Here is a 22041-nt window from a genome sequence, read left to right on the forward strand (position 1 = left end):
GGCCAAGGGTAGATGAAGGAAGCTAAATACTGACTTTTTCAGCAATCGATAACTCCTCAAAATAAAATAGATAAGTAACAACACAAACATCTTAATTAAAGATATAGAAGTAATTACTAAAATAATTAGCTAAAGTTGAAAACACGTGCCTCTGGGGAATAGAAAATCAAAGAGGAGATGCTGCTATTTCTCATAACAAATCTTGAAGTATTAATTTTCTAATTATGTAAAATGCTATAAACTAATTATACAAAACTTTGACAAAAAAAAAAAAAGCTTAATTCTTTTCCTTTAAAAAAAGGAGGGGCGGGGGGCGAGAGCTCATGTTAAACATCTCATGACAGACACATATCAACACAAGACTCCATGTTCCAGCACCTACTATGCATCAGTGTTGTGAGAGAGGCAGAAGATGCAACTGCTAATAAAGCAGAAGTCTCTCTTCAGGGAAGTTATATTCCATAATAACAACTAAACAAATCCTTTAAAAGTAACTGATTCTGCTTCAATTCAGTTCAGTTCAGTCGCTCAGTCATGTCCGACTCTTTGCGACCCCATGGATCGCAGCACGCCAGGCCTCCCTGTCCAACACCAACTTCCGGAGTTTACTCAGACTCACGTCCGTCGCGTCCGTGATGCCATCCAGCCATCTCATCCTCTGTCATCCCCTTCTCCTCCTCCCCCCAATCCCTCCCAGCCTCAGAGTCTTTTCCAATGAGTCAACTCTTCGCATGAGGTGGCCAAAGTACTGGAGTTTCAGCTTTAGCATCATTTCTTCCAAAGAAATTCCAGGGTTGATCTCCTTCAGAATGGACTGGTTGGATCTCCTTGCAGTCCAAGGGACTCTCAAGAGTCTTCTCCAACACCACAGTTCAAAAGCACCAATTCTTCGGTGCTCAGCTTTCTTCACAGTCCAACTCTCACATCCATACATGACCAGAGGAAAAACCATAGTCTTGAATAGACGGATCTTAGTCAGCAGAGTAATGTCTCTGCTTTTGAATATGCTATCTAGGTTGGTCATAACTTTTCTTCCAAGCTGCTTAGCGATAAGGAAATACAGTGGTCATGGTAGAGAATAATAGAGAAAATAAGAATTTTTGAGTAGTGCGGTCAGAGGAGGTTCCCTGAGGAGTGATATTTGAGACCTGAAGGATGAGACAGAGTTGGTCATGCAGGACTAAAGAAAGAACACTCAGAAAGAAAGAGCATTCAGGATTGGGGTGGAAGGGGAAGGGGAGGGCAGTCGGGGAAGCAAGCCAAGGGTTCTGAATCGGAAACCTTGTTGTGTTGAAGGATATGATTAAAAGCAGTCAGTGTAACTGAAGACTGAAGGAGTCAAGAGGCTGAGGAATAAAGTGAGGCTGAAGAGGAGGCTGGGGGAGGGCCACACACCCTGACAGGTGAGCAGAGAATGGCATCCCAGTGTTTCTGAGTGCCCTGCCGATCTCTGAGCTGGGAACGGTCTCCTGGAGAAGGGAATAGCAACCCACTCCAGTATTCCTGTCCATGGAAAATCCCATGGACAGTCCATGAAGTCGCAGAGTTGAACATGACTGAAGCCACTAAGCATGCATGCACACGCCATGGCAAGAGGAGACACAACAGACCAGGTGCTAGACACTGTCAGCCGTGAGTCAGGCTGTCGCTGGCACCGACCGCTTCCTAACGATGTCACTTGCTCCACAGATCAGCAGGAAGCACTGGTCCTGAGAAGGGCTTGTGCCCCAAACAGCTCCCATAGGGCAGCCTGAGACCTCACCTCATTGCCCGTGTGGCTCCCTTTCAAGTTGCAGCTTGTGGAGGGCAAGAAGCTTTTCACTAGGCAAATCCAGTGTTGGTGCAAAGACTCACGAAGTAATGCCAGTGAAGGGCCACACTGTGCCAGAGCAGACACAAACCTGTGTGACCTTGGGCACATGTGTAACTTCTTTGAGCCTCCGTTTCCTCACCATATTGTGACAGTGAAACAGGAGGACAAGTCTTTGCTCAAACTATCATACAACTGAACTCATTTCACATGCTAGCAAGATAATGCTCAAAATCCTTTAAGCTAGGCTTCAACAGTATATGAACTGAGAATTTTCAGAAGTACAAGCTGGATTTAGAAAGGGCAGAGGAACTAGAGATCAAATACCAACATCCATCTATGATCAAATCCCAGATCATAGAAAAAGCAAGGGAATTCCAGAAAAACATCTACTTCTGCTTCATTGACTATGTTAAAGTCTTTGGCTGTATAGATCAAAACAAACTGGAAAATTCTTAAAGATGGGAATACCAGACCACCTGACCTGCCTCCTGAGAAACTTGTATGCAGGTCAAGAAGCAACAGTTAGAATTGGACATGGAACAACTGACTGATTCCAAATTGGGAAAGGAGTACATCAAGGCTGTGTACTGTCAGCCTGCTTATTTAACTTCTATGCAGAGTACATAATACAAAATGCTGGGCTGGATGATTCACAAGGTGGACTCAAGACTGCCAGGAGAAATAACAACTGCAGATATGCAGATGATATCATGCTAATGGCAGAAAGTGAAGAGAAACCAAAGAGCTTCTGATGTAGGTAAAAAAAAGAAAGTGAAAAAGCTGGCCTGAACCTCAACAGTCAAAAGATTAAGATCATGGCATCCAGTCCCATCATTCACGTTGCTTGCTAAGTCACTTTAGTTGTGTCTGACTCTTTGGGACCCCACGGACTGTAGCCCACCAGTCCATGGGATTGGACTGTGGATGGGATTCTGTCCTCTGTCCATGGGATTCTCCAAGCAAGAATACTGGAGTGGGTTGCCATGACCTCCTCCAGGGTATCTTCCTGACTCAGGGATCGAACTCACATCTCTTATGTCTCCTGCATTGGCAGACAGGTTCTTTACCACTGAGCCACCAGGGGAAGCCCTTTGGTCTCATCACTTCATGGCAAATAGATGGGAAAAAGTGGAAGCGGTGACAGATTTATTTTCTTGGGCTCCAAAATCACTGCAGACAGTGACTACAGTCACAAAATAAAAAGCACCTGTTCCTTGGAAGAAAAGCTATGATAAACCCAGAGAGCATATTAAAAAGCACAGACATCATTTGGCTGACAAAGGTACATATAGTCAAAGCGATGGTTTTTCCAGTAGTCATGTACAGATGTGTGAGTTGGACCACAAAGAAGGCTGAGCACTGAAAAATTGATGCTTTCATACTGTGGTGCTGAAGAAGACTCCTGAGAGTGCCTTGGACAGCAAGGAGATTAAACCAATCATTCCTAAAGGTAATCAACCCTGAAAATTCATTGGAAGGACTGATGCTGAAGCTGAAGCTCCAGTACTTTGGCCACCTGATACCAAGAGCCATCTCACTGAAAAAGACCCTGATTCTGGGAAAGACCGTGAGCAAGAGGAGAAGGGATGGCAGAGGACGAGATGGTTAGATAGCATCACTGACTCGGACTCCAGGAGATAGTGAAGGACAGGGAAGCCTGGTGTGCTACAGTCAGTGCAGCTGCAAAGAGTCGGACATGACTTACCAACTGAACAACAACAAAGGTGTTGGAGCAAAGGAGGACAATGGAGTAGAAACCCAGGATGATACCCAAGTTTCTGACTTTTTGCACATGGGGAGGATGATGCTATCAAAATGGGATGTGGAAAGGCAGGTTCAGGGAGATAGGCTCTGGAAGTGAATCAAGAGTTCTCCTTGAGCATGAGGCATCCGAAAGTGTCCAGGAAGCAGTCATATGTGGGGCCTGGAGGTCAGAAGAGGTCAGTACTGGACACATACGTACAATGGGGAGTCATCAGCTAATTGATGAAATGTAAAGCCCTGGGACAGAGAAGGCAATGGCACCCCACTCCAGTATTCTTGCCTGGAAAATCCCATGGATGGAGGCGCCTGGTAGGCTGCAGTCCATGGGGTCACTGAGAATTGGACACAACTCAGTGACTTCACTTTCACTTTTCACTTTCATGCATTGGAGAAGGAAATGGCAACCCACTCCAGTGTTCTTGCCTGGAGAATCCCAGGGACAGCAGAGCCTGGTGGGCTGCCGTCTCTGGGGTCGCACAGAGTCAGACACGACTGAAGCAACTTAGCAAAGCCCTGGGAACCAATAAGCATGCAGAGTGAGAAGCAGGCCTAAGGCACAACTTGAAGAATTCTCCACATTCGGAGGTCCCCCAAAGGAGATGCCAGCAAAGGATCAACAAATGGCTAGTAGGTAGAAGGGAATTTCAAGAACAGAATGGAAAATTGTGCTGAAAGCTACTCAGAGATCTAGTAAGACAGGATGGGAATGTACTTATAGGAGGCAGAGACACACAGAACTTGAATGACCCTGAGAAACCACACAAGAGTGATTAGAAAAGGTATTAGACCATCAAGAGTAAAGATAACATGAGTGATAAAGAGCAATAGTGTATCTAGACATTTTAGAAATTCTAAAAGGGTACAGAGAAAATGGGGGGAGAGACAGACAGGGATATTAGAGTCTAAGAAGATATCTGGCTCTTTAATTTTTAATATAGGGGTACCAAAGAACTAGGGGGCTTCCCAGGGGGCTCAGCAGTAAAGAATCCACCTGACAATACTGGAGATGCCAGAGATGCAAGTTTAATCCCTGGGTCAGGAAGATTTTCTGCAGTAGGAAATGGCAACCCACTCCAGTATTCTTGCCCGGAGAATCCCATGGACAGAGGAACCTGGAGGCGACAGTCCATAGGGTCACAGAGTCAGACATGACTGTCATGACTGAGCACACACACCAGAGCATTAATTCGCTATTCCTTCAGTGGTTCAGAAAATGTGTATTAAGCACCAGAACATCATCCTTAGGGAGCTTTCACTATGCCAGAGGACAGAGGCAATAAACAAATACCCATTCGCATATTTCGGGGTGGGGAGAAATGCTTTGAAAACAAGTAAAGCATGTGAAGGGGACACAGAGTAACAGTGATATTTCAAATGAGTCAGAGGGCCAGCTAGGAGTGGGTGGCTTTGAGAGAGAACTAAATGAAGTGCAAGAAAAGGAATTCTAGACAGGAGGGGGTTGGGAGGTGAGAGGGGATGAGGACAGTGTTCTGGGGTAGGGCTAGGACGTGCAGCTTGTCAGTGAACAGAGAGAGTCTGGTGTGTCTAGGGCACTTAAAGAGACAGGCCAGGCAGGAAGAGACAGAGTGGGAGCAGGGGCCTTAAGTACAACATGGCTGAGAGTTCGAACTGTATACTACTTGGAGGGAATCCACTGAAGATCTTATAAAAGTCTCACACAGAAGGGTCGCTGTGACTGTTGTCTGAAGTTGGAGCAAAAGGTACACAGCTGAGGCTCACTTAGGCAGTGGCTGCAGAGTTCCCACAAGATTTGGTGGTAGTCTGCACTTGGATTTAGGAGTGTGGCTGGGAGGTTAGGGGCACTTGTATTTGGAATGGATGCTAATGGCTCACAGATGAGATGAGAGAGAAACGCAGGGATCAAAGACGACTTCAGTTTCGTGGCTGGGCGACTGAGATGAGAAACAACAGGCGTGCAGGGTTAGAAAAGAAATCAAGAACTCGGTTTTGGACGTGTCAAAATTGAGATGTCTGTTAGACAAACAAGTAAAGAGGTAAACAGGCAAAGCAAGAGAGAGATAGGAATTGAAGATAAGTCTGTGAAGTCATCAACATGTCAATTTAAGGTAGTTGAGGCCCCGAAAGTGAAGATCACAGAGGAGTAAGTTAAGATGGGGAATAAGACAGAGAACAGAGCCCTCGGGGCTGCAAAGTTTAAGGACCAGGAATGGGGAAAGATAGATCCAGCAGAAGAAACAGAAGAATCGAGGGAGTTGTGAGCAGAATCAAGATGGAGGAGCATCACGGAAGCCAAGGAAAGAAAGAATTTCAGGAAGGAGGGAGTGGTCAGCCAAGCCCAGGGCTGCTGAGATAAGCACGAGCTCCCGCAGAAAGTGCAGTGGCCTCTGTGCCTCATGAAGGATGCTCTGAGATAACATTCCTGGAATAGGGACACTTTCTGAGCACTAACTGTATCAAAGTTGTAAGCAGATACACAGCAATCAAGCTGTTACTGTTCTTGTCTTACTGACAAGGAAACTAAGGCACAGAGGTCAGGTCTCTTGCCCACCATCACACAGCATATAGTAGAGGCAGGCTTCTCCAGCTCAGGAACTGCAGGGCAAAGCATAAACTATCAATCATTTTGCTTTGCTGCCTCCCTCAAACCAAAGGCATGATGTCTGAGCGAGATTACAAAATTCTGACACTGTATGTCTTGTGGCTAAAAATAGCCACTGCTGACCATTTCTTTCCTCCCTTCAAAATCATGACAATGAATACACTGAAACTCTTGAGGGTCACTACAATAACGACATGTCATTTTAAAATCAGAACTTTATAAGACATTGTGAGGACATGCTTTTAACTGTGTCATATAAGTCTGTAAATGTTAACTTACTGGTGTTTAATAACAACTCTAAGGGAAACTAAGGCCAGCCTTCTTCCACCAGCACAGCAAATGCTCAGAGTTAATAACCAGGCTCTTTTGGAGATATCTTCATTCTCATGAAAGGCCGTGTTAAGGAAAAAGTACTAGGACTCTGGAATCAAGACAGACAGGATTCAGATTCTGGCTCTGCTCCCTAGTGGAGAGGTGAGTACAGACCTCTTCACATGCAAAAATCAATGTGAATAATTCCTAATTTGCTGAGCAGTCATATTTGATGGCACAATATGGGTGAAAACATAGTGTATTAGATATTTAGTAGACTCTTCCTTTCCCTCCTTCCCCTTGGATGTACTCCTGAGCCTTCAAAATTGGTGAGACAGAAGTTGGTTTCTTAGCAAAAACCTTTATTGGTTTAATTTTTCATCCAAGTAGCAGCAAAGAAGAGCCTGGAAAAAGTGGTTCTTTAAAATTTCAAAGAAATTTAAAATGGTTCTTTAAAATTTCTTACCTTAAAAAGTTACACAAATGTTGACTTTTATTCCACAATATAATGAAATTATAATATAAAATGCTGTATATTTACCTCCAGCTAAGTAACTTAGCTTTCTCCAGAAAATTTTAAGGACATTAGTTTGAGGAAGATTTCCCAACGAACAGTGGGAAGAAGCTTCACTTATACTCTACCACACTGCTGCTTACATGGAGTATGAAAACTCTGAACCTATGAAATCTTAGTAAGACTTCAGAAAGACTTCATACACGTGGGTCATTACTGGCTACTGACTGCAACCTCTTTACATCCATCTTAACATCTACCCAACAATGTAGCCCAGTTGGTAGACCTGACTCCAAAAACTTTTAACTTTGAATTCTCCAAATGAGAAAAACAGCAACTTTCTGCTACCCTGAGTGGAGCCTCCAGGCCACCTGTAAGGTAAAGAGATACTGACTATATTCTAAGACAAATTTCTGTAATGGCTATAATAGTAAACATAAATAATGAAAATCTGGAACCAATTTTCAAATAACAAGGTAACAGGATAAACATGACCTTAAGCAAACTGAGATGACAGAAGAGTGATACTTTTTCATTGTTATTTTCATTTTTTATTTTTCAGGTACATATATATATATATATGTTCAGGTATTTTCACTATGGTTTATTATAAGATATTAAATATAGTTCCATTGATTTTTATGTCCATTTCTGTGCTAATACCATTCTGTTTTGATTATTATAGCTTTGTAGCACTGTCTAACGTCTGGAAGGGTTATGCCTCCAGTTGTGTTTTTCTTCAGTACTGCTTTGGCAACTCTGGTTTTTTTGTGGCTCAATATATTTTAGAATTATTCATTCTAGTTCTGTGAAAAATGTCCTGGGAATTTTGACAGAGGTCACATTAAATCTCTAGAGTGCTATAGGTATTAAGAGCATTTTAACAATGTTATATCCTCTTCCAATCCAAGAGCATGGTATTCCCCTCATTTCTTTGAATCACCTTCAGTGTCCTTTATCAATCTTTTGTAGTTTGCAGCATAGAGGTCTTTCGACTTCTTTGTTTACACCTAGATTCTTCTCTCTGTGTGAATATGTATGTGTTTGGTGCAATTATAAATGAGATCTTTACTTTTGCTTTCTGATATTTCATTGTAGGGCAAAGAAATGCTACAGGTTTCTATATATTAATTTTGGATCCTGTTACCTTGTTTAATTTATCAGTTCTAATAGTTTCCATGTGGCATATTTAGGCTTCTCTATAAAATACCATGTTATCTGCAAATAATGATAATTTTACCTCTCCATTCTCAATTTGGATACTTTTATTTCTTTTGCTTGTCTGATTGCTGTGGCTAGGACTTCCAATACTATGTTGAATAGAAATGGTGAGAGTGGTTATCTTTGCCTTATTCATGAATTTGGTAAAAAAAAAAAAAGCTTTCAGCTTTCACCTTAAGTATTATGTTCGTTGTGGGTTTGTAATAAATGGCTTTTATTATGTTGAGAAATGTTCCCTCTATACCCACTTTGGTGAGAGATTTTTATCATGAATGGATGTTGAATTTTACAAAAAAATTTTTGGCCTCTACTGAGATGATGATATGATTTTTGTCTTTTCTTTTGTTGATGTGGTATATCACATTGATTTGTGTATGCTGAACCATCCTTGCTACCTTGGAATGAATCCAACTTGATTATGGTGTATGATAGTTTTTTTTTTGTTGTTGTTGTTGTTGGATTTGGTTTGGTAATATTTTGTTGAGAATTTTCTCATCTATATTCAAAGGTATTTACCTGTCATCATTTTCTTTTTTCATGGAATCTTTGTATGGTTTTGGTATAAGGGTGATGGTGGCTTCACAGATGAATTTGGGAGTATTCCCTTCTCCTTAATCTTCTGGAATAGTTTAAGAAGGACTTCTTTATATGTCTGGTAGAATTCCCCAGTGAAGCATTCTGGTCTTGAGTTTTGTTTGTAGGGAGCTTTATTATTACTATTATTATTATAGATTCTATTTCACTTTTAGTGATTTGTCTGTTCAAAGTATCTTTTTTCTTGATTCAGTTTCGACAGGGTATATATTTCTAGAAACTCATTCACTTCTTCTAGGTTGCCAAATTGTTCACAGCATTTTCTTCTGATTTTTTGTATTTTGGTGGTATCAGCTGTCTTTCCCAGTGAGTCAGTTCTTCACATGAGGTGGCCAAAGCATTGGAGCTTCGGTTTCAGCATCAGTCCTTTCAATGAATACTCAAGATTGACTTCCTTTCAGATTGACTGGTTTCATCTCTGTGTAGTCCAATGGACTCTCAAGAGCCTTCTCCAATACCACAGCTCAAAAGCATCAATTCTTTGGCACTCACACTTCTTTATGGTCCAACTCTCACATCCACACATTACTGGAAAAACCATAACTTTGACTATACAGACCTTGTCAGTAAAGTAATGTCTCTGCTTTTGAATATGCTGTCTAGGTTGGTCATAGCTTTTCTTCCAAGGAGCAAGCATCTTTTAATTCATGGCTGCAGTCACCATCTGCAGTGATTTTGGAGCCCAAGAAAATAAAGTGTCACTGTTTCCATTGTTTCCTCATCTATTTGCCATGAAGTGATGGGACCAGATGCCATGATCTTCGTTTTCTGAATGTTGAGCTTTAAGGCAACTTTTTCACTATCCTCTTTCACTTTCATCAAGAGACTCTTTAGTTCCTCTCTGCTTTCTGCCATAAGGGTGGTATCATCTGCATATCTGAGGTTATTGATATTTCTCCTGGAAATCTTGATTCCAGCTTGGGCTTCATCCAGCCTGGCATTTTGCATGATGTACTCTGCATATAAGTTAAATAAGCAGGGTGACCATATACAGCCTTGACGTACTCCTTTCCCAGTTTGGAGCCCGTCTGTTGTTCCATGTCTGGTTCTAACTCTTGAACTGCTTCTGCTACACCCTACAGATTTTTGTAAGGTTGTGTTTTCATTGTCACTGAACTTGAAGAATTTTCTGATGTTTTCTTTAACTTCACCATTGATCCACTGGTTTTACTGAAAAATGTTGTTTAGTCTTGATGCATTTTGTTTTCCTGTTTTTCTTTCTGTGGTTGATTTCTAGTTCCATTCCATTGTGCTCAGAAATGTTTGAAATAATTTCTATCCCCTTAAATTTGTTGAGGCTTGTTTGGTGTCCTAATTTGTGGTCACTCCTAGAGAATGTTTCAGGCGCACTTGAAAAGAATGTGTATTCAGTATTTTTTGGATGTAGTGTCCTGTATATTAAGTTAAATTATGTCATTTGATATCTCCGTTGACTTATTAATTTTGTCTGGTTGATCTGTCCAGTGATGTCAGAGTGGTATTAAAGTCTCCAACTCTAACTGTATTTCTGTCAATTTCTCCCCTCTATGTCTGTTAGTATTTGTTTTACATATTTAGGTGCTTCTATGTGCTCTGCTTAAGTCACTCAGTTGTTTCCGACTCTTTATGACCCCATGGACTGTAGCCCATGAGGCTCCTCTGTCCATGGGGATTCTCCAGGCAAGAATCCTGGAGTGGACTGCCATCACTCTTCCAGGGGATCTTCCCAACCCAGGGATTGAATCTACATCTCCTACACTACAGGCAGATTCTTTACCATCTGAGCCACCAGGGAAGCCTAAGAATACTGGAGTGGGTAATCTATGCCTTCTCCAGGGGAACATCCCAACCCAGGAATTGAACTGGGGTCTCCTGCAATGGAGGCAGATTCTGTACCACCTGAGCTACCAGGGAAGCCCAGGTGTTTCTAAACTGGGTGTACATATGTTAATGAATGTAAAATTCTCTTCTTGTATTAATCCTTATCATTATGTGGTGTCTTTTTTTGGTCTTTCTTTTTAAATTATTTATTTTAATTAGCGGCTAATTACTTTACAATATTGTGCTGGTTTTTGCCATACATTGACATGAATCAGTCACAGGTATAAATGTATCCCCCCCATCCCATTTTTGTCTTTCTTTATGGACTTTGCTTTGAAGCCTACTTTGTCTGATATGAGTATTGCTAACCCTATTTTCCTGCAGATTCTATTTGCATGAAATATCTTTTTCCATCCCCCCACTTTCAATCTATGTGTGTCTCTCAGCCTAAAATGAGTCCCTCATAGGCAGTATATTGTAGGTTCTTGTGTTTTTTTTTTTTTTAATTCAATATGTAACTCTATGTCTTTTGTTCAGAGCATTTCATCCAAAGACATTTGAAGTAATTCTTGATTGCCATTTTAAACTTTATTTTCTAGTTAACTTTGTAAATTGCCATTTTAAACCTTATTTTCTAGTTAACTTTGTAATTCTTCTTGTTCATTTCATCTTTTTGTTTGTCCTTTTGTGATTTGATGGTTTCCTCCTGAATTATTCTTGAGTTCCTTTGTTATTTATTTTTGTAAATCTACTATATAATTTTGATTTGTGGTTACCCTGGTTTTTAAGTGTGGTGATCTGTAACTATAATGACTGGCTTTAGACTATTAGTCATACAAGTTCAAACACTTTCTAAAAGATATTTTTTTTACTCCCCTCCCTCCACATTTTGTGATTTTGAGGTCCTATTTGACATCTTATCTTTTCTATTAATTGTAGTTATAACTACTTTCACACACACACACACAAAATTCTGATTTTTCTTTTTAATCTATGTCCTGGCTTAGCTAAATGATCTTCAATCATTTTATATATTTGCCTTTCCTATTATGATTTTTCCCTTTCCTATAGACTCTTGCCTCTTTTCTATGCAGGAGATGCTGGAGAATTGGGTTTGATCCCTGGATCAGGAAGATCCCCTGGAGGAGAAAATGGCAACCAGCTCCAGTATTCTTGCCAGGAAAATCCCATGGACAGAGGAGCCTGGCAGGCTATAGTCCATGGGGTTGCAAAGAATCAGACATGACTGAGGGACTGAGTACATCCATTCCTGCGTAGGGTGTTCAATATTTTTGGTGCTGGGGCTATTTCTGGTAGAAATGCCTGCCACATCTTTCCTCAGAGTGTGCTGGGCATTATCCCCTTGATAGGGGGTGTGACTGACATTCTGGTATCCAGTTCCTGCACTGGGTGTTGGGCAGTGCCTCCTCTTTGCTCCACAGTTGTCACAGCCCTCTCAGTTGTGAGGTCTGCTCCACAGCTGTTGGAGCAGAAATCCTGAGGGTCAGGTTCAATACAGCTCCATTGTCCTTAAATATATAATTTGCCCTAAGGAGGTGAGCTCTGAAGCAAGTGAGACCAATGCAGGCACAGTGAACCTATGTGCTTCCCATGCAGGCATCCAAGATTTTGCCCAAATTAGCCCAAGGTCACACTCCGTTCTCTGGTATATTCATCTCAGACCTAGTGCTAAGCTGGTGGAGGGTCCGGAGCACTGTGGCTCCAAAAACTAAGGTGACTGAACTGTGGCCTGGGACCTACGTTGCCTCTGTGTCAGGTCTCTTCCTAGACCTGTCCACCCGAGATCTAGCTCCAAGCTTTGGTGTGAGGTGGGTGAAACACCCCTACTGAGGAGGAAACTGCTACACACTCCCGCCTGGGACTGTCCACCGAGGACATGGGATTCTGTGATGCCATCAGCCATGTCACATGCACATGAAAAAAGTCCACTGCTGTTCCAACCTGCCCCCACTCTCGGACGGCTAATATGCTCAGATTTCAGCCCTAACCCCACCCTGTACATGCTTACAAAAGCATAAATCACCAGAGCCAAGCCCTGCTATGAGGTAGCTATCAGTAACAATGGAGCTCCCCTGGAGGACCCATATCCTGCCCTACTCACACTAACAATGGACCACACTTCCAGTCCTCCAGGCTGTCACCATGAAGCTAGACCAAGTCTTCTCCCAGGGTCCCTTCGCTGGAGTTTTAGGACTTTCACTTTTCACTTTCATTCATTGGAGAAGGAAATGGCAACCCACTCCAGTGTTCTTGCCTGGAGAATCCCAGGGACTGGGGAGCCTGGTGGGCTGCCGTCTATGGTATCGCACAGAGTCAGACACGACCAAAGTGACTTAGCAGCAGCAGCAGCACATACTAGCTGCCCCACCTAGCATGCATTTCAGGCTTGGAAATGCACCGAGGTGGCAGTCCTCAGCGTCAGTGCTGGACTCACTCTGTCCTGACTACTAGCAAGCCAGCACGTGCATGTTCCTCAAGAGCAGAGTCCAGGCCCCTCCAGCTCCCTATCCGTCCTGGCAGGTGTCCCAGCAGACACAGGAGTTTCACAAAGCAACCTGCCTCGGCAGACACTCTCTCCTTTATAGATCCCTGCCAGGGGAGCTGGTCTCATTATTTTCAGTCCTACTCAGTTCCACGGGGATCTTTCTTGAGCAGCTCTGTCCATTTAAGAGATCTTTTCCGAGGGTCTGGTTGTTTTTTTGTGAGAATTATTCTATTTGTAGATATAATTTTTTTCTATGCTTATGTGAGGAGTGAGTTTTGTATCCTTCTATGCTGCCATCTTGATCTCCCCAGTAGTCTTTTAATCAGTTGAACAGACTTTAAAATACTAACCCAGAGAAGGATTTAATTCAGCTATGCTAATGGATGTGGTTAATCAGTTACATACACAACATGATAAAGGAAATTTAAAAAAAAACATTTTTATTAAAGAGTATTATTTTCAATTTGTCTTATGGTAACGCTAGGTGCTCCCTTTCATTGATGCTACACACACTTGTGTGTAGGGCTTCCCTTGTAGCTCAATCAGTAAAGAATCTGCCTGCATTGCAGGAGACCCAGGTTCGATTCCTGGGTTGAGAAGATCCCCTGGAGAAGGAAATGGCAACCCACTCCAGTATTCTTGCCTGGAGAATCCCATGGACAGAGAAGCCTGGTAGGTTCCTTGTCCATGGGGGTCGCAAGAGTCGGACATGACTTAGCAACTACACCACCACCACCACACACACTTATAAGTATGTTATTTGGAAGTCCCTAGGTGTTATACACATGCTTTACCCTGAGCAACAGGTAAAGTCATAAAATTCTTGCTTTCATTACTTTGTCATCAAAATCTCCTTGATAAAGTCTCCCCCTCCCAACTCTCTCTCTTGCAAGGCAAAGGTGGGCAGTCTTTGTGTTTGAGATCCTGACCCACAGCAGAGTGGGCGGTTGGAGAGGAAACAATAACATTTGCTCTAACAACTCATGAGGGCTAACTGGCAAATAAAGAGTTAGGGAATTTCAATTCACCAAATATTGCCCTCAGACTGTCAGCTCTAGAAGGACAAGGCCGCTGTCTTTCTTGTCCTTTCGTCAACTTGCTAGCGTGTGAAGACACTACTGAGCATGCACTTCTTCATCCTATGCCAGCAAATTACCAAAAGGACAAGAAAGACATGGATCTTGTCCTTCTAGAGCTGACAGTCTGAGGGGAATGGTAAGGAGAGTGCTGTTAAATGTAAAGGATGGACATCTTACCCAGGCTGGATGGGAGAGTGGGAGGTGCCATTAAAGGCCTCTTGGAGGCAGGAACATCACCTAAAGAATGAGGAGGCATCAATAAATACAACAAACAAATATGCCTGGGCCAGCCTAGGCAGCAGACAAACCAGTCAAAGGCATCAGACCTGGATTCCCAGACCTGCGTGCACAGCAACCAGGATCCGACCTTGAGCAAGCCATCTGACCTTTCCAGTTCTCCTTTTCCTCATCTATGATATGGAATGGTTAGATTGTGTCAGTTGACTTTAACCCTTGCAGTGCATCAGAAATCGTCTGGGAGCTTTCTAAAAATCCTGGATCCTGGATCCCCCACAAAATGTGGTTTTAATTGGTGGGGCAGTAGGTTTTTTTTTTTTTTGCAACAGCTTTCCAGGTGATCCTTACCTGCAGTCTGGGCTGAGAACCCCTGGGTGAGATGAGCCCTCAAGCCTGCGGTGCTCAACCCTTAGTGCACCATCACATCCTCCCAGTGTAGCCTGCATTCCCAGAAATTACACAAGACTCTCTGGGGTGGGACCCTGGCATCAGCATTTTTGAAGATTTCCAGGCTGATTCCCTGGTGCAGCTCAGGTTGAGAACCACTGTTCTAGGCCCTCTCACAACTTCAGTTTCCGATATGGCCAATGAAAGATGGGAAAGGGAAGGACAGAAAAGCCCATTTCTCCCATAAGAATGAGAATTTTTGTGTCAAATTAAAAAAAGAACTGAGTGGCAAAAGCTACCCATAGATTTTATACAGAGTTGTACCCCACAGTAAGGTTGATTTTTGGATATATGTATAATTCATGTTGATGCATGACAGGTAGAAAACGTCCATCCCAAAATGCTCTCGGTTCTAAATTCAAAATTCCATGAACTGCGTCTATAAAATGACTCCATGGTGTGTTCTCTGCAATACTCTGAATCTGATTTGCATGGTTGACTGTAATATGAACATTACATTCCCTACCCCCAAGGTTACTTAAATCCACTTATTAGGCAATGCTGAACTAAACAAACAGTAATTAGAAACACTCCAGACTACCTTTTAAATCTGTTGCTAAATTATATTTTGCCTGCACCAAGCTCATACACACAGCATGTCTACAAGCGTCATGAAACCAAAGTCTCAGAAATATTTACATTAATAAGAGGATAAGGTACCTCTGGGACCTCACATGAAATTCTTCAGGGATGTAAGGGCTGCTTCAGATGAAGGCTGTTCATTACTGTTATTTCCCACATCTGGGTAAATAAAGCACTGCCCACATGTGGTTAGAAATCCCAGGAGAAAATGAACTCTCTGGAGGTCTGGAAATGAAGAACACCTCTGATAGACCGCCTCATTTCCTGAAATGAGTTAGAAATGAAAGTAATTCTTCAGAAAAGAACATCTGCATGGTGGCACAGCTTATAAAATAACACCAGATGATACCTGTGGCTAAGAGGCTGGGTCTGGGGACTAAGAGAGGGCCTAGAGAACAGGGCTGGGGCCCCTGCTCTGCACTTAATCTTGGAACTGCTGCTGTTAGCTTGGAGGGTCTGCAAATCCAATGAGCGGCTGGGCATCCTGGTCTCAGCTCTAAATCTTGATTAGCAGTAAGACTGTTCACATTCCATTAGAAAGCTGGCCCCTCTCCAAAGGGTCAGAGCAGCCAGAAAGGATTCATGTGTCATTGTGGACACGGAAACAGCAATTCTTGCACGAAAAATGGTTTTGCTTAACTAGAAATAGCCTAAGGCTGTTGAGTTGGGAGAGCCTTTCCCCCTGAGGAGGAAGGACCACTGGACAAAGATGACCTAAGGCTGCCCAGGGAAGGTCCTCCCTTCACATTATGCAGGAAGAAGAGGTACTAGCATAGGGTCAGAGACTGGAGGGTGAGAAAGACACTCACCTTTCACAACAACAATCCCAATAAGAACCAAGAAACAGAAAGGTGATAAACACTGGCTGTTGTCACCAAAATCAGGTGCCAGTTATTTTTATTAGGTGACCTGTTACTATTCTTTCCAAGATGGGTATTTAAAAGAACTCCATTGTTTATAACGGCGGGCGGGGGTTGGGGGGGGAGGCGTGATGGCTGGGGAGGTTGGAAACAACCTGAGTGCCTATTAATAAATGACTAGTTAAATTAAAATCTGGTACGCACACAACGAAATATTGGATAGCCATTTAAAAGAAGGCGAATTCAGAGGATGTGCCGACATAATATGTACTCTGGATGATACATTAGGGCCCGAGAAAAAAATGCTCCTGGACTCCGTATAGTAAACACGTATTGGTGTAAATGTTTTTAAAGAAGCTGCCTTATAGTAGGAAGAGGGGGCAAGGAGTGTGTCATTCTTCCTTTTATAACCTCAATACAGTCTGAGTTATCTTTTCATGTGCCTACCACCTCACTGCTTTTAAATAACAGGCATTAACAAGGAAGGCTATTTTTGGTTTTCTGTTTGTACTAGTCTCTAAGTAATTTAAAACAAATGAATGCTATTTTAAATAGGTATCATGGGCTGAACTGTGTCTCCTCAAAATTCATCTGTAGAAGCTCTAATTCCTGATACCTCAGAATGTGACTCTATTTGGAAACAGGCCTCTAAAGAGAAGATAAAGTTACAATGACATTGTTAGAGTGGGCCCTAGTCCAATCTGATCGGTGTCCTTAAAAAAAGAGGAAATATGGATACGGAAAGACCTCGGGGGTGTTCACACACAGAGGAAGGACCATGTGAGGACACAGTGACAAGGTGAGGTCTGCAGGCCAAGGAGAGAGGCCCCAGAAGAAACCAAATCTGCTGACACCCTGACCATGGACTTCACAGGCTACAGAACTGTGAGAAAATAAATGCTAGTGCTCAACCCTCCCAGTCTGGCATTTTGTAGGGAAGTCCTAGTACACCAACACAGTACAAGCAGACCTTATTTTATTGCACTTCATTTACTGCACTTTGCAGATAACTGCCTTTTTTTTTTTTTTTTTAAACAAATTGAAGGTCTGGGGGAATCCTGTATCAAGCAAGTTTATTGGTACCATTTTTCCAAAACAGCATTTGGTACTTCATGTCTCTGGGTCACATTTTGCTAATTCTCACAGCATTTCAGACTTTTTCACTGTTGTTATATTTGTTACAGCAATCTGGGATCAGTGATCTTTGACATTATTATTGTAATTGTTTTGGGGTGCCATGAACTGCACCTACATAAGACAACAAATAATACATATTGTGTATGTTCTGTTCCATTGACCAGCTGTTCCCTATCGTGCTCCTTTGCCCTGGGTCTCCCTATTCCCTGAGATACTTACCACAATATTGAAACTAGGCTAATTAATAACCCTACAAGGGCCTCTTAAGTATTCAAGTGAAAGGAAGAGTCAAGGGATGTGGCAAACTCCATTGTTGGGTTATTTTAAGAAACTGCCACAGAAACCACCACCCTAATCAAAAGCAACCACCTTCCATCAGCAAAAAGATGCTAACTTTCTGATAATGAAAGTCAGATGGCTTTCTGACTTTCAGGTAATGGTTGGTATTTTAAAATAGTTTTAAATGAAGTTATACAAATTGTTTATATGAAATAATGCTATTATATACTTAATAGACTACAGAATAGTGTAAACTTTTATATGCAATGGGAAATCAAAAAATTTTGACTTGCCTTTTCACAGTATTCACTTTACTGCGATGTTTGCTTTGCTGCACTCTTTGCTTCAACATGGTGGTCTGGAATCACGCCCACAATATCTCCCAAGAATACTAGTATATACACAAACAGATGGATGCAATTCAAACTTGCATAACATGGAGAGAGGTACTCACAAGTCTTCAGAGGTCAAAACCTCACCATATCTGCAATGATGTAGATGGCCTCATCTGACATGTGAAGAAATTGAGGCTCATTGTGCTTCTGACTAAAACAGGGTGACCCCATTTAGTGACTTGAGCCAGGACTAGAACAGGGTTTCCCCCTCAGTCAGGACTCAGTCCGGACTCAGTCCATTCATGTCATTTATCTTTTATGATATTTTTAACAAGTCCCATAACTCAAAGTTCAAGATATTTTATTAGTGTCTTTCAAAGGCTTAGCTTATATTCAAAAGGCTTTCTTCTTGTGCTGATAACTAATGGAGAAGAAGGTATAACGATAATACTATTAATCAATTTTAAAAATAAAAGATTTGGTATCTGGGTTTCTTAAAAAATAGTCCAGAGAAACAGCCATATGATATATTTATGCACCCATCTGATTTTTTATACTTTAATACATCTGGTCTCAGGTCACAATGCAATATATTTTATTAAAAGTATGATAATCCAAGGCTAAAGTTTATGAAATTTTATATTTTTATAATTAATCAATCTTTCCTTTAAAAAGTAGAGTTTAGTAATCAAAGATAAACTGAAACAGACTTTACTTATAGATTCCATAACCCAGAAGTAGGCTGAGATTCAGGCACATGAGAAGAAGATCAAATCTTGAAGACAGATATCTGGTACAGGCAGTGTAGGTCCCATTCAGAGGAAGGCAGACTCACTGCTGCCTTGACTGGTTAGGGAAAGCTTCACCAAGGGCAAGAGTTGGAAACCAACTTGGGATTAGATATGTAGAGGCTAAGGAGAGGTAATGTGTCCAGGTCTGCCTGGGCACTGAGTATAAAATTTTGAACCAAGAACTGTGTACCTAAGATCCTAACAGAGTGTTTGGCACATAGGTGTTTGCCTGTGCTGGGGCAGTGGGGAAAAGACACAGTATGCTCACCCCGGGGTCTGCGGGGCAGGTCCTGTAAGGAGGTTGTGAGATATAAAGGAAAAGAACTTGGGGCCAACCTGTAGACTGATTAAAGTCTGGGGAGGTTTTAAAGGTGTTTCTAAAAGAGAATATTAAAGAACACAGATGGGACCAGCACTGACATGCAGACTGGACCAGAGGTGGTAGGGTGCCGGAGTCCAGCTCCAGCAGCCAGGGATTCAGCCTGAAGGGGTGGGCGGTGTTGGCGAGAAAAACTGAGGCAGCCTCTCAGTTTTCTTGGACTGCCTGTTTATTTCAAGCTTATGATTCTCTTTTATACTTTTACAAAATCATTAGGTCAGAGATTTGATATTTTTAGTTCCCACGGACCCAGATTTATTTTTCTCCAAAAATCACTGTTGCCCCTCAAAAGGAGTTCCTTCCTCAGTGATTCTCCTATCTACTTCTTCTCATGTGTCCTTGTGAATACACTGTAACTCACGTTAATGTTTGGGCTGCATACCACATTCCTCAGTTTATTTCTTATCTTTCTAAGTCCTGTTTGCCCCTAGTATCCTAAGTTCACTATTTCTTAGAAAGGGCTTCTAGCTAATAATACCTCTAAAGTCCCTAGTTTTTATAAGCTATAGTAGCATATTGTAACATTACAGCAATCCGTAAATCTTTAGCTTCTAACTATTTTAATTATTCCTAAGCCCTAAATTCAGCAAACTTCTTTGCCATGAACACTTTTCTCACAAATAGGCTTCAGATAGGAATCCCTCCCACGGTCTCAAGCTGTGGCCTCTGTGCTCACCCTGGAACACTTTTTTGTAAAAGTTCTTGAACAAATGTCAGTGATTAACTTTATGAATTATTCTTTGAGCACAGCTGCAGAAGGCTTTATGCCTTCTCCCGCTCCTCTCAAAAACAAGCACCTTAATAGTCTCTTCAGTCAACTCAGCCGAGGAAAGGAAAAAACAAGTCAGAATCACAAAACCTAACTCCTTCATTCCGCGTCCGTGCCTACGGAACAAAGGGAGGGGGTTTAGGGCTGTGCCTCTGTTTTTTCAGTAATGCCTAACTCGGCTCCCGAAAGTAGGGAAATGACAAGAATCAATCAATCAATGGGTCACTCAAAGGACATAATCAGGCGACCTATTGGACAAAGTCTCAGCTTCCTAATCTATAAAATGGGCATCACACTACCCTATCTCCATACCTATGCCTGTGAACACTAAAGTGGGCAGAACATATGGCCTGACAATAAGCACTTAAGAAAATGTAATTGCTATTATCATCATGAGTATTCCATGCTGGAAGCTAGACAAAGAAATGAGTGAGAGAAAAGTGTGAGGTGCAGAAGCAGGGTGTGTCTCCTTGGATTCTCAAGTCCCTTAAACAGAGGATGGATATGGCTGTTTTGGAAGTGCACTGTACAGTATTCATTCCTTATCTCCAGAACTTAATATATCAAATATAGGAGACCTAACACAGGAAAATCAGATGTCTGAAATGATCTTTAAAAGTCAAGATACTCCAAAATCAATTTTTAAGTTGATTTTGTATCAAAGTAACTATACAGGTTAAAGGCTAATCAGTTTTAAAACACTAAATTAACAGTTCAGTTCAGTCGCTCAGTTGTGTCCAACTCTTTGTGACCCCATGAATGGCAGCAGGCCAGGCCTCTCTGTCCATCATCAACTCCTGGAGTACACCCAAACTCATGTCCATTGAGTCAGTGATGCCATCCAACCATCTCATCCTCTGTCATCCCTTTCTCCTCCTGCCTTCAATCTTTCCCAACAACAGGTTCTTTGCAAATGAGTCAGCTCTTCGCATCAGGTGGCCAAAGTATTGGAATTTCAGCTTCAACATCGGTCCTTCCAATGAACACTCAGGACTGATTTCCTTTAGGATGGACTGGTTGGATCTTGCAGTCCAAGGGACTCTCAAGAGTCTTCTCCAATACCACAGTTCAAAAGCATCAATTCTTCGGTGCTGAGCTTTCTTTATAGTCCAACTCTCACATCCATACATGATTATTGGAAAAACCATAGCCTTGACGGACCTTTGTTGACAAACTAATGTCTCTGCTTTTGAATATGCTGTCTAGGTTGGTCATAGCTTTCCTTCCAAGGAGTAAGCATCTTTTAATTTCATGGCTGCAGTCACCATCTGCAGTGATTTTCAAGCCTCCCAAAATAGTCAGCCACTGTTTCCACTGTTTCCCCATCTATTTGCCATGAAATGATGGGATCGGATGCTATGATCTTTGTTTTCTGAATGTTGAGCTTTAAGCCAACTTTTTCACTCTCTTCTTTCACTTTTCTCAAGAGGCTCTTTCACTTTCATCAAGAGGCTCTTTAGTTCTTCTTCACTTTCTGCCATAAGGGTAGTGTCATCTGCATATCTGAGGTTATTGATATTTCTCCCAGCAATCTTCATTCCAGCTGGTGCTTCATCCAGCCCAACATTTCTCATGATGTACTCTGCACAGAAGTTAAATAAGCAGGGTGATAATAGACAGCCTTGACGTACTCCTTTTCCTATTTGGAACCAGTCTGTTGTTCTATGTCCAGTTCTAACTACTGCTTCCTGACCTGCATACAGGTTTCTCAAGGGGCAGGTCAGGTGGTCTGGTATTCCCACCTCTTTCAAATTTTCCACAGTTATTGTGATCCACACAGTCAAAGGCTTTGGCATAGTCAATAAAGCAGAAATTGATGTTTTTCTGGAACTCTCTTGCTTTTTCAATGGTCCAGAGAACATTGGCAATTTGATCTCTGGTTCCTCTGCCTTCCCTAAAACCAGCTTGAACATCTTGAAGTTCACGGTTCACATATTGTTGAAGCCTGGCTTGGAGAATTTTGAGCACTACTTTACTAACATATGAGATGAGTACAATTGTGCAGCAGTTTGAGCATTCTTTGGCATTGCCTTTCTTTGGG

General features: G+C 42.0%; 1 protein-coding gene across 2 annotated transcripts in view; it reads right to left on the reverse strand.

Moving 5' to 3' along the window:
• The window catches only part of LOC120861344 (anoctamin-6), a 232009-nt gene that overhangs the window by 160942 nt on the left and 49026 nt on the right, over window positions 1-22041 (reverse strand). The window contains exon 1 of one of the 2 annotated variants that reach the window (XM_040236991.1): window positions 14362-16362. The exons of the other annotated variant lie outside the window; for it this stretch is intronic. Within the exon in view, the coding sequence (XP_040092925.1) occupies window positions 14362-14440 (79 nt within the window). The 5' untranslated portion in view covers window positions 14441-16362. Of the gene's footprint in view, window positions 1-14361; window positions 16363-22041 lie in introns of those variants that run through there. 2 annotated transcript variants of the gene reach the window in all.

This window comes from Oryx dammah, unplaced genomic scaffold, assembly GCF_014754425.2.
Source record: "Oryx dammah isolate SB20612 unplaced genomic scaffold, SCBI_Odam_1.1 HiC_scaffold_11232, whole genome shotgun sequence".
In the NCBI taxonomy this organism is placed as follows: Eukaryota; Metazoa; Chordata; class Mammalia; order Artiodactyla; family Bovidae; genus Oryx; species Oryx dammah.